Raw genomic sequence first — 13,605 nt, forward strand, 5'->3', positions numbered from 1 at the left:
CATTTTCAAACATGGCTGCGTTCCCTTTTCTCTCCATTTGTCTAAATCAATTGTTTTAAATCATGTCATGTTAAAATGCTGCTAAATCTCAAATTACTACATCTTAACTCTCAAGAGTCTGGATTTTAGAGGCTGCTGCTCAACAAAACTACTGCATGCAATGCTGCTTTCATACAAATGTGATAACAATGGGACTGAAGTGAATACGAAGAAAGGAAAGATGGAAAAAAAAATCCCCCTTGAGTTTGAAGGTGCTGAGTATGGTAGCATTAATTAAACAGCTCAGCCCTGAAGAAGGCACTATACCTCCTCTGCCATTCACACTCTCCTTCCCTCATCATCCCCTGACATCCTCAATTTCTTCTTTTCACACCCTCTCTCTCCCCTCTATCCCACCCACACACCCCAAACTCTCCATTATGTCACTATTAAGGATAAATCGGCCCTCAGTTTTACAGAAGTGGTCATAAAATGAGGGTAGAGAGAAATGAAATTATAGAGAATAACCTTTTTTTCTCATATCTAGGACACGGGGCAATTTTTCACAACTTATTTCTAAAACTGGACTTATTTCTAAGTCAGGACTGCAGTCATACCCCAGTAGGCACATAGATTGCCTGCCGAGTGACTTGTGATCTAATACATAATTTCTGTTGGCGAAGACAAAACACATTCTAATTGGTGGAAGTCAGCCATCCGCTTCATGCGTCTCGTCGCCTGGAAATTCAAAAGAGACGAAGAAATCAAAACAATATCGACTGGGTCAATTCCTTGGCCAATCAAATCCTCAAAGATACTTGGGGCACCCTTCCATAACCACTAAAGCTATGGGTTTTGATATATGTTTTCAGATCATGTGATGGAAAGGATGACATACGATGCAGTTGGCCCACAAATGCTGGTCCACATGTGATCAGGTCATCCCAGACGCATGTCAATGACACGTCTGAATAGCGCCACTGTCTTTTCTAGCTTTACAGACTTATGCAAATCAAGATCCTTGTATATTCTCACACTGAATGACTTCCTTCTTCTATTTTTTTTTTTTTTCCAGAAGATAATCTTATAATCTACCTGCGGGTAAAGCGTTAGGGTTTTCAGTATAAGACAAGCAACGATTAAATCAAACTATTTCTACAATGACTTTAAAAAAAAGTAAGGTCTCACAATGTCTCTCTTCATATCTTAAGAGTTCCTTCATCCGTTACAGCTATGCTCTTGATGGTGCCATTACTCTGCAGGCGTCGGTGCACATGCACAGCTGCCTTTGAAGTCAATAATCATATTTTGCTGTAACATCAGAGGCAAAAGTCTTCAAACATTGATGCTGTTACTGATGTGTAAAAATAGGGAGTTGTGAAACAGAAAAAGCACCACAAAAAAATAAAAGAATATTTTGACATTCCTCCCAAGTTGTTTAAGACTAAATAAGAGAGCCCTGTCACTGCAATCCAGACACCTGACTAAAAATACCCAGGGGGCTGTAGCCTTGGCCCTGGATGAATCAGAGGTCCTGGCGGTACACCGCCATCTGACCACAAATGCCCCCCGGTGACGATGAAGCACCTGAGCTTTCTGCCAACAGTGAAATGACAGATTAAGGAGGCGGCAGCTGAGGAACCAGATACAACAGATGCTGCCCTCTTCTACCTAACCCTTCTTCTTCTTCCCCCTGTTTTCAATGCACAGCACTGCACCATAACACAACATAGACCTCTCATATTGAGAAAGAATAAAGTTGCAAATCCACACGACACCGCCGCATGTTTCAGCTCTTTACGTCTTTAAGCGAACGCACGGTGGTGGTGGCAGGTGGGGCTGTAAATTGATTACAACAAACTAATCGAATTCATTAAATCGAAATTAATCAGATACCGTATGTTAATTTTAGCCGTGACAGACGTTTGAAAAATTCACAAATAGATTTGTGTTGATGATTGAAGAAACAAACTGACACAGTTTAGAGGTCAAAATATTTCTTTTATTGTGACTGAATTAGCTTTAGCAACTTGCAGCTGTCTTAGCTTACCTGTGACAAGTGACACAGGGCTAGCTGGGTTCACACTGCATAAGAGATGTGTTTATTTTTATGGCTGTATCTTAGTATTCTTCTGCTGTGTGTTTGTCAGCACGGAACAACATACATGTTCATGTGTGACAGTTATGCAGACACATGCAAAATAGCTTGCATCACAGTATTTTACGGTAAATGAGCTTTTCCAGTGAAATCAGAGGGAAATGCAAATAAGATCAGAAAACGGATTCTAGATTTGAAGTATTTTTTAAAAGGGTCCAGGCTTAAATGTCAAGGTGACTGTGCTTTTACCATCAGTGCCCCTTTGGCTGCAGAACGATCCGCCCGAGGAGTCAAGAGCCGCAGAATCAGTGACCTCTTCTTAAAACCCACTTTTGCTGACTCGCCTTTAGGCGATGTCGTCTTTTCATTTTTCTCTCGTTATTCTCTTATTGTTGTCACTGCAGATATGGCAACCCTGACTTTAAATGCTGTTTATTTAGTCAATAGGTCCTTTTTCTCCCACCTCTCTCAGGGAATCGTAACTCTCTCTCTCTCTTACCTAAAACACTGCACAAATCTTGATCGACCTCTGTATTTCTCAGGAGACTCGTGGCCTCTTACTTTTTAATTTCAAGAGCACCAAGTGAACATCACACAAAGTTAGCATGCTAAGCTCCTCTGAGCTCCTATTCAGCGGGAAGTCGTTTACTTTCTGCAGCATTATGGAGTGTCATTGCTCTATTTATGTGCAAATTGCCTGGATTGTTGAGTGTGAAATAGGACGCTATTCTGCTGCTATGGACCTTAATTGATTTTTCATTCCATCATGAGACCTCCTGCTGCCGTTTCCTCCAAATGTGAAAACCTCATTATTGTACCTGGGAGCAGCACAGATTTGATAGCCCCAAGTGCTTTAACAGATTAAGTCAGAAAAATCCAGCTCCCACGCAGTAAAACACACTCGCAGTGACCACGGAGGAGTTCCCGGCATAAAATCAACCTTCCCCAGCAGACTCCAGCGTCAGCGCCTGAGTAGAGCACAGCTGCTCTGATGACAGTTTACATCCTCTATGCTTTCAACCATCATTATTAGACCATGTCTTCATCTTTAAATCACCATCCAGTGAATGCATTAATTACTTTAACCACATATATTGTGACTTTTTATTTTACCACATCGTAGGAAGCGTGAGGGTTTTGCAATTTGACAATTTTTGTTGCCGGGAGACAAACAAATATGAAGGTGGGCTCATTTCATATCAAATATAAAAACATGTTGAGTTGAAGTGTATTATTCACCAGATTATGTTGTAAATTGAGGAGAATATTAAAACACACAAACTTTTCCCAATTTTTTAAGGTTTATTTTATGAAACCTGTAGAAAGGGCAGATATATTATATTTTCAATGGTATAAATATATGATCTAAGCTTTGTCAGTACATCAGGATGACAAATGGTGCGTATGAACATGTTTTCTTTCAGGCACCAGTGAGAATGTGAAATATGATCCAGGATGGTTTAGTTGATAAATAGATTTGTGAGTCTGATGCCTTCAGCTGCCTATTCTGCTGGAAATGTTACAACTCTGGGAGTTGTAAATTAGTTTATCAACTTTTGTCTTCGATAACTCGGACATTCTTGTTCCCAGGTAATCTACTTGGAATATGGCAGCGATAAAGCCTTTTCCTTCTAAATCTTCTTCTAACCCCTCACACCCACCGGAATTTGCAGTCCAGAAGAATAAACAAGCAGCTGGAAAAAAGAAGCAGCAGAAAAAAAAACCCAAATGAAACATAAAATCACATTTTTTTTGTGTAGATAATATTAGCAATAACCTTGCTACACCACAGCGATTTTGGTGAAACGAACGGAGTTGTCTTTTTTGTTCTGCTCCATGCTATTGTTGAGCACAAGTCTAAATCCAAGTGTCTAAAAAAAAGTTGGTCTTGCATGAAGAGAGCTTTTTTTTTTTTCGCTGGAGGCTTTTTTTTTCTTCTCCCGTGCCAGTGCAGCAGAACTATGTTGGCAAAGACATCATTTTCAGCCTCCCACAGCTAAAGGAGAAGGTGTGATAATGAACCCCATCATATATCTGCATGCTGCTGTATGTCCAGATCCTGCTGTGGTGAATTTGCCTTGTTCCAATTTTTTTTTCCCCTCCCTACTGTCATCCTTCAGCTGTTAAAGCACATTTTCTGCCCATATTCGTCTCAGTCTGCAGAGGACAGTACATGAAGTGCATATCTGAGCCATGTAACTCAGCTTTAGCTCTTTTTTTTCCTTTTCTTTAAGTCACTGTACAGCCGTCAACTGACCAACACATTGTCACGCTGTCACAGGTTGACGGTGAGATAAAGACGATGCTGGGAGGACGTCAGCAAACCTCCTGATGAATACATTAAGGTGAAATTCGCTGTTTCGGTTACCCAGTTTTTCACATGTTGTCTACCGAGTGAACTGAATTGTGCCAGGAGGGTGCTCACAAAGGAATGGTTGGAATTTATCCAGAGCGTACTTTAGAAATGTACTGAGATATCTTCGTTGATATGAAAGAGAACTAAACTGAATTATGGGCCTGAGAATGAGTACATGTTATACTATCTGTGCTCGAGTCATTAAGGAACCACAGCAGCTTAACAGAAAAACACTTCAGTGAAATGAAACGTGATGGATTTCATCAGCTGTTGGGTTTTTAATAACCGTGGGAATAAGATTTATTCCTTATGGCCATCATTATTACGACACAAATCCAATTTCATGAGCAGAATTTGATTTGAAAAGAAATCATGGGAGATTAATTTGCCTGCTTCTCATGCCGTTCCAATGTTTCCTACACTAAGAATACGTGTGATAATATATAAGTGTTTATCTCATCATATGAAAAGCATCACTGAGACTTAATGGCAGTAACAAGAGAAGTTAAACCTGTTTTCTAAGGCGTCGTTGCTAACAAGCACGTCGATTCTCGATGTTTTCCAGTCACTACTCTCTTTAATACTGAATAAATTTACCAAAATAAAATCTGATTTGCGGTGTTTATATATATATATATATATATATATATGGGGTTTTTTTGTCCCCTTTTTTCTCCGCCACTGTATCTTGTCTGATCACCCTGGTTCCAGCTGTCCTGGTCAATGCTGCAGCCTCCTCTGCTGAACGAGGGAGAGTCATAGACGACAACATGCTTCCTCATCCCCAGCCGCTCTTTTCACCCCACGATGTGTAGTTTGAGGGGGACGTAGCACGTGGAAGGATTAGCAATTTCCCTCCGAACAGGCAACCCATTCGACCAGAGGAGGCGCCGGTGCAGCGACAGGAACACACACTCATCAGGTGTCCCACTTGGCCGAATGTCTGCTCATTGTCTCGTCTGCACAAATCTAACTTAACGCGCAGCAGGTTAGAGGCTGCTTGAAGGGTGATATCGAGAGACGGGTGTAAATGAATAAAAACAGTTCTCAAGGATCGTTTATGGATTCATGTGGATTTTGATCGGATTTAGAAATAAAAACCATCAATAACTCGGATCAAATGCATTCAAACTAAAAAGCCTGTTTCCAAAATTTGAAGAGAAGCAAGTACATGTATTTGGAACATGTAGTAACCCTTCAAGTCAGTGCAAATGCATGTACTTTCATCTAAAATAAAATAAGATACAAGCTCAAGTATCAAATTGTAGCAAGTGCAGTAGCCAAGTATGTGTACTTCATTATTTTCTACATCTGGTTATTTCAGCAGAGGGAGGGCTTTACAATCAAAAAGTACACAGAGACTTTACTGTATTGACAAAGCAGGATCTCCCTGATCTCCTAAATACGGCCTGTAAACAACTTTTTTTTGGGGGGGGGGGGGTGTTCCCGTTCAAGCCATGTCACACCTGTAACTGAGGATATGGGTTTGTCCAGTCTAAATACATCAACAAAAGTAGGTGCGGTGACTATGAACAGAGCCCTGAAAAAGAATAACCCACATCCCACAATGCAAATGACACTTCCTCCTCCGCTTCACACTTCAGCAAACACGAAGAAAACCTTTGTCTCCGTGCTGTTTCAGAAGGTTGTCCTCTTATGCTAAAACAGTATTCAGAATAAACGCTGCCATTCATTATCTTTTATCTCCACGGTGCTCTGCTGCACCCTCAGCTACACGTTTATAGTGTTTATGGAACACGCTGACATAAATCCCTCCCAAGCAAGTGATTGTATCCTGCAATCTGCCCTTGTGAATTCTTCTGAGATAAGGACCGTTCATCACTTTCATCAGATTGCTCCTAAGAAGCTACATTGTGAACCCTTAAGTGTGATCATTGCTTGAGCGTTTATTTGTATGTGGGAGGTTTTCCCCTTCAGGGTCACGTGTTCATGAAAGTTCTTCAATAGCTACTTGACACACATAGTGGATTTGTGATCTTCTGTGTGTGTGTGTGTGTGTGTGTGTGTGTGCTATCTCCTGATACTGTGAAGCTGTGTTCCCTCTGTGAAGTGACAATAGAAATGCCTCCCGTTGAGAAAGTGAAGAGTCTTAATTTTTGATGAGCACAGGAGTAAATTATTGATGTCATTCTTCTTCAAGGGCAACAAAAGACGCTGCACCTGCTTAATTCAGCTGTAGCGCTTGAACAAAACTAAACACACCCATCAGAACTGTCAAAGCACAGCTAGTTGTATCAGTGACCTCACCTTTACGGTGATAATACTACTAACCACAACAAGGCAACACAGTATAAAACTACAACACCCCACATTCCTACTTTACATTAAACCCAGATAACATTTATGTCAGTGACTCGGCCTCAGCGTACAACACTGCCTTAAAGCTCAGTCTACCACAAGTGTGAGACTGTGAGCCTTCAAGTTGATGGCTGCTTCCACGAGTTCAAACTCCACAAAACTTCAAGCAAAAAAACAGGAACTGTTGGTTCTCGAACAGTTTTAGCGGTCGAAACGTAGGTCAGGTCGGTGTGTGACGGTGGCATAACTTATCGATCCGTGCCGAAAACGCTACTATCACCTTTGCGTTTTTTCCTTTCCACTAATCCACGAGCAGACCTGTTAACGGCAACCTGTGGGTACCTTTCCTCATGCTGTTACTGTCCAGTATCCATGGTACCTTCAGTGATTTTGATACTGATGACACACGTTTTCAGACCTTACACCACAATATTGCTTCTTGCAACAACCCTACTATATGTGTTCTTTATTGTACATGTAATGTTTCTTGAGAAATGTTCTTATTTCTTATATTTCTTGAGAAATTACTGAAAATGTCAAAATGTTGCAATGAAACTCCTGATCTGTGCCAGAGTGCATCTCTCCAACAAAGTGAAAAATGACCTGTGAGGGAGCTTCATCACTGCTGGTATTTAGGCTGTCACGTGAGGTGCTGTTGAACTTTACTAGGTTGTCATGGGAGGTGCTACCAACATTTTGTCAACGCACCACAAATTACAGCCTGCAAAAGGACCGACAACAAGAAAACAGATACATTGCAGTTTAGTGTATTGTATTATAACACTTGTGTCTATATAATTGTCAGACCTGTTGTTTCTCAGAGTTTTAAACTCACAGAGGTTAGACTTTACTCTCAAAAGCATTCCAATTGAAGGATTTTCTGCACCACCACATTCAGACGTGGCGTTTAATTGAACCTGTTTGGGTGCTATCACGCATTAAGAAGCAGAGTGAAAGGAGGAAAGTGCAGCAGACACTGGCCTTCTCTGCACTAAAGTAAAAGTCCACCCACAAGAAACCTCGCAGTTAATTAACTTCCTGAATTTGAAAAAGTCCGTGTGACTGAAAGTTAATGAGAGAGTCAGGCGGGCTGAACAAGAGAAAAATCTGATATGATGAAAATGCAAAATAACCAAATGAGTTTGGCAGATGTGTGTCGACACTGATGGACATGTAACCATGGTTACCTGAGTGTGGCGCAGAGCCTCCACGACTATAGAGAGGTGGAGCCTGGAAGGCATAGACAACATCACTATCAGCGATCGCTGTCAGGTCATCATCGTCTGAGAAGGAACGCTGGAAACCTGTGGAGTACAACTCTGACAGGATGACCTGCAGAGAGAAGGAAACATTAACACAAACAAACACACACACACACACACACACACACACACACACACACACACACACACACACACACACACACACACACACACACACACACACACACGCACTGCCCACAGCAATCCCTTTCAGAGCTAAACCAGGATTTTGTGTCTGTTTGCTGCAAACCAAATTTCCCCACAAGGAAGAATAAATAATTAATAACAAGATTTAGAACAAACTGAAAGTAAGAAAAACACAGAGTCACAGTGGTACCAGAGCTGATCATCTGGGGGGAACCTGCTGTATTGAAAAATCAACCAACAACTGTGGGAAAATATTAAACTTGATCATTTGTAATCAGCTCAAATTAATCAAAGCAAAGTTTGCTGCTTTTAAAACTCTCAAAATAAATCACATAAAGGCAATTTGAGAAAAGGCTCGGAGAAATTTCTCTAACATGCACAAAATTAGACACCCAGCTGAGACATCAAGATAAAATATCAAGATGTGAACTTCTGCAAAAGGGAATGATATTAAAGACAAGATTCTACTTAGAATTTTTATGTGAGAGAGAAGTGAATTTCCTATTTTCATGTTTAAATCAGGAGCTTCAGACGGCTGACAGGAAAATGGGGGAGTGTGTTGATAGAGGAGAGGTATCATTTCATCCTGTTGGATAATAAGACAGTAATATAATATAATAAGAGAAGACTAACAAGTTTAATCTCATCAATTCTGTGTTTTTATATCACGAGGAGGGAAAACACGGTTTGATTAGCTGACAGGTATCTTGTGATATGATTTTAATTTGCTAAGTCATTTCTTGAACAGTAAGTAACCATAGCAACAGCACTACTACTGAGTGACTTTGTCCGTCAAAGCGAATGAAACGGACCTGACCTCAGCGCTGAAAAGGCACAAACGTGATGGAGGATGATGATTTGACTCGTGTGGTAACTGCCAACGGTAGCATGATTCAGAGATGGGACTCGCCGACTTTAATCAGAATGATCTATAATCAGGGTCTGCATACCACTGCATCGCTACGTGCCAGAATGGAGTTGACCAGGCGAAACACATGGTTTGCGTTCTTACACAAAATCCCAGTCACATGTACGTCATCTGTCAATTCCAACTCCATCCTTGCATCTCAAGATGCTAATCGAAATGTAAAAAAATAAATAACTTGTCAACACCGAGAGGGCAGTCCAAGCTAGAGGTTTCATAACCGATGTTTTCCGAGACTGATAATAGAAAAAATATTTTATTTTTAGGGTAAATAATCCAGCAGAATCGTGCGTCAGAATGCCCATGTTGTTTACTGTTAAACGAAGAGGAAGTAAGTGAGGGAATGACAACTGCTCAGGCGCTTAATGAGGACAGTGACACATAAAAGGCGATTAACGTGTGTGTGTGTGTGTGTGTGTGTGTGTGTGTGCGTGTGTATGAGTGGAGATTGAAGATAACTTGCTTGTTGTATTAATGTGTCCCACCAAAAAGAAACAAAACAAACTGGAGACCGGAGGAGTTTCCTATCATCTTCAGCACATAAAGACAGTCCTGAAATAAATAAGATCTAATAAACCCCACGAGTGAAAATACAAAGCACGATGCCCATGCAAAAGTGCCAAAATCTAAAAATAAAATGAAAAAAAAAACAGTAACAAACTGCTTTAAGTTGAAAATGAAGGCTTAATATCATGCATAATGAAGTGTGGTCTGTCTAGGAAAGATCTAAATGGAGGAAAAAAGGAATATTAACTTGAATCACGAACGTCACTGCCGTGGTCAGAAATACAAACACGATAAAACAAACGAGTCCAACGCTGACAAGAGAGCGAGTTTAAAAAGTAGCTTAACAGTTGCAGGTGTGTATTTTAATGATTTTACTGTTCTATTTTTACTGTACGCTGACTCTTCCACGCATAGTTTAGGCCATAGATGTGTTTAGTTGCCTCTTCTGAATTCTTTTACACAAAGACAAAGGTTTGATTGGATGGATTTGGGTGGGTAGAACCAGTCTGTAGCTGCTTCAGGATGAGGCCCAACGAGCCCGGCAAACTTCACTAAATGTCATTCTGTAAATTGAAGTGAATCCATCGTCCCAGACTCAGACAATTGGCCAATTATCTTCTGCTAATTAGCTCCAAAGAAAGCCTTAAGTGCATATAAATACTAAAAGAAAAAAAAATCACAACACATTAGCTGATTAGCTATTCTGCAAATTGTCGGTATGAATAAAGTAAACAGATGGAATGCGATGCATCAATCTAGAAGTGGAGGAAATTGAAAGGATAGTTTGTTGAATTAAAAAAACACTTTACGAGCATACAGACATTACACAGGCTTCCTCTCCTTGTCTGTCTTTTATTTTCTTGTAGAGTGGATTGGACTTCAATGGTACAAACAACAATTTCTTACAGCAGTATTGTTAGTACGCATTTAAGGTAGTGCACCCGTGCACTCACTGACTGTATTTTCATATCATGGCAACAAAAATGTGCCGGACTGACAAACGTACACCTCTCTAGAAGTTCTTCCTTAAGCCAGTTTGAATTTGTTGACATTTCTGCGAAAAGCGCGCAGGCATTCGTGCGTAGATGTGTGACAGGTAGAGTTGCTCAGCCTGATATAAGGGTGTTCTGTTTGGATTTTTTTTTTTTTATATTAGCAGTACCTTAAATTAGTTATAGCTAAGAGCTGAGGAGGCAAAGACATTCCTAGGAGATAATAGATGGGACATTATCACACAAGTACAGATGTAATTAATCATGTTCACTTTGGCTTGATTCCAATGAAAGGAAAGAGGAATGCATATGAGAGCGAGCGAGCGAGAGAGAGAGAGAGAGAGAGAGAGAGAGGGAAAATCGGCCAGTCCGCTTTCCGTCTTACACTGAATTGACTAAACCTTCTGATCACATAATCTGTGGAGGCGGAGAAATTTCACTGCAAAACAGATGTGTGTGTGTGTGTGTGTGTGTGTGTGTGTGTGTGTGTGTGTGTGTGTGTGTGTGTGTGTGTGTGTGTGCGTGTGCGCTTCCCTGAAGTTTTCACACATACAACAGAATATATAATAAGTCTCTCCTGGCACATTTCCTCTCAAACTTTTGCAAGAAATTCCAACTTTTTCCCTCAACTCTCCCATGAATGCCAGAAGCCTCAATGTGTTGGTACATCTGCTCCTAAATGTCACTGGAAGCTAGAGCTGCTACTAACATTTAGATAAGTTAAAAAAGTGTCCATTAATTTCCGTGAGCGCTTGAAAAATCCCACTAACGGAAACTTGACACGTCAGATGGAAACATTTGTTCATTAAAGAGATTATACATCAATAATTACACAGTAATTAATAAGTAAACAAACTGTGGGCATGCAATGTTGATGTTTAAGAGGTGACAACAAGCCCTTTTCTAGCAGTGTCTACAGACAGTGCTGGACTGACATCTCCTTCACACGTCTTTTGAGGTGGGACAACGATAGAGAACCTTGTGACTCCGTCAGAGGCCTCATCAACTGAAAACCCTCTGTGGGTATCAAGAATGGAGTGGTCTTACAATTGTTTGATTGTTTTTAAATTTGTTTGAGAGGAGATGCTACCACGATACTTTTCAATGCTGATATTGTGTGTGTGTGTGTGTGTGTGTGTGTGTGTGTGTGTGTGTGTGTGTGTGTGTGTGTGTGTGTGTATACCTGGTCTGGAGAGATGCTTCCCTTCTCTGCCACCATGGCTCTCAGGCAGGACATGGAACCAAAAAGAGGCACAGCCAGACCCACCCGCAAATACCTCTGACCCTTCGTACTGAACACCAAGGTCACACACATTGGCCTGCAAAGCAAAAAGTTGAGGATTTATAGGTGTGTGTGTGTGTGTGTGTGTGTGTGTTCTTGGACTTGCTACATATTAAGGACTAGAATACGTATCTAACCAACAGAGTGAGGACATTTTAGCCAGTCTTCACATCTTCAAAGGGTCATTTGAGGGTCAAGACTTGGTTTTAGGGTCAAGGTTAGAGTCAGGCAGTGAGTTGAGATGGTTAGGGTTAGGGTGAGGGACTAGGGAATGTAACGTCAATTAAAGTCCTCACAAAGATATAAGTACAAGGATGCGTGTGTGTGTGTGTGTGTGTGTGTGTGTGTGTGTGTGTGTGTGTGTGTGTGTGTGTGTGTAGGGGGAATGTTGGAAGACTGACGGGAAGACGGATGATAAAACTCTGTCAACTATCTTTTTTATGGCTACAGATTCCAAACAAACTCAGACTTTGTTACTTGTATATTTCTACGCGCACACACACACACACACACACACACACACACATAAACGCATCAAATGTTACACACTTCAACCAGAACAGAGAGATGAATGCAATTATGCAGACTTGTGGGACCCCAGGGGCAACATAAATCATGATGTCAATTTGTTTGAGAAATGCATTGAAGTGAGCTGGATGCTAATGTATTTAAAACAGAAAACAAAAAAAAATGTCCAATAAAACAAGACAGAAATGCACTGTTGAACTTTTTAATGTCTGATAAATTCAGGGGGAGTGATTTCCTCTGACAGTACTGTTGTAGAAAATTAAACCTTATTAGCATAAATAATATGATCTGAGTCTCACTTCATATCCCAAGTTATTTCATTTATTTCTTTAGTGAGTGTTTGTCTCCGGTGTTTATGAGTAAACCGAAGCGTGACTGAACATATCGAGCCAGAACCAGAACATTGATGTTTGTCCCACAGGAGGTTTTTGTGTTGTGGGACATTTCAACAGCTCCTGTAGGAGGATGAAAATGAGTGAGCAGGAGATGGAACGAGATCAATGATGGCGAGAGAAAATAAAAAAGATCTGTAACGGAGGAGGCGCCACATAAACAAGAGCAACTAGACAGGAAAGGACAAAGAGCGAGAGAGAGGGAGAGAGAGAGAGAGACAGGTGACAGAGTAAGGTCACAACATCTCATCTGGGATGAAGACGGTGTAATTGGCGAAACCTCGACTTCCTCTTTGGTAGCATGCATTATTCAGGTGGGTAATGTCTTAGCAGTAGGGAGGCTGACAGGGCAGACGACAGCCTGTCTGAGGTGCTGTTTTGTTTATGTTGTTAGATTCTCCGAGATGAGAAACCAAGATGTGAAATGAAACGGTATGAGAGGTGTGCGTATGTGTATGCGTGTGTGTGTGTGTGTGTGTGTGTGGGGGGGGGGGGGGGGGGTGGCACTTGAACGGGAAATAGAGATGTCATCTTACAAAGCCTTCCAGCCTCCTGCTGGTTTCCACCTTTGAGGTTGTGAGTTTCTACATGTTTCAGCCTACTTAGTACAAATCACATATAATATGTGTCCCTGAGTCGGATATTTTTGTTCAGATTTTGAGAACTGTCACGTTACAGGGCCGACATTTGTTTCAGTTCGCCGGATTCAGTAAATGTACGACAGTGTTCTATTGAAATATATATTTCACATCATTTGGTGGAGGATTTTCAGCTGCTCTCAGTTAACTTCAAAAGATTTTTTGTCCCGCACTTTGAAA

At 41.0% G+C, this 13,605-nt stretch overlaps 1 protein-coding gene across 1 annotated transcript in view; it reads right to left on the bottom strand.

Moving 5' to 3' along the window:
• The window catches only part of usp43a (ubiquitin specific peptidase 43a), a 99,971-nt gene that overhangs the window by 34,184 nt on the left and 52,182 nt on the right, over positions 1–13,605 (bottom strand). The window contains exons 5-6 of the mRNA XM_086211270.1: positions 11,769–11,904; positions 7,940–8,084 (exon numbers count right to left, since the gene is read on the bottom strand). Coding sequence (XP_086067396.1) covers positions 7,940–8,084; positions 11,769–11,904 — 281 coding nt within the window. The remainder of the gene's footprint in view (positions 1–7,939; positions 8,085–11,768; positions 11,905–13,605) is intronic.

This window comes from Aulostomus chinensis, chromosome 8, assembly GCF_037954235.1.
Source record: "Aulostomus chinensis isolate RoL2024-O1b breed Wild chromosome 8, RoL_Achi_v1.0, whole genome shotgun sequence".
Taxonomy (NCBI): Eukaryota; Metazoa; Chordata; class Actinopteri; order Syngnathiformes; family Aulostomidae; genus Aulostomus; species Aulostomus chinensis.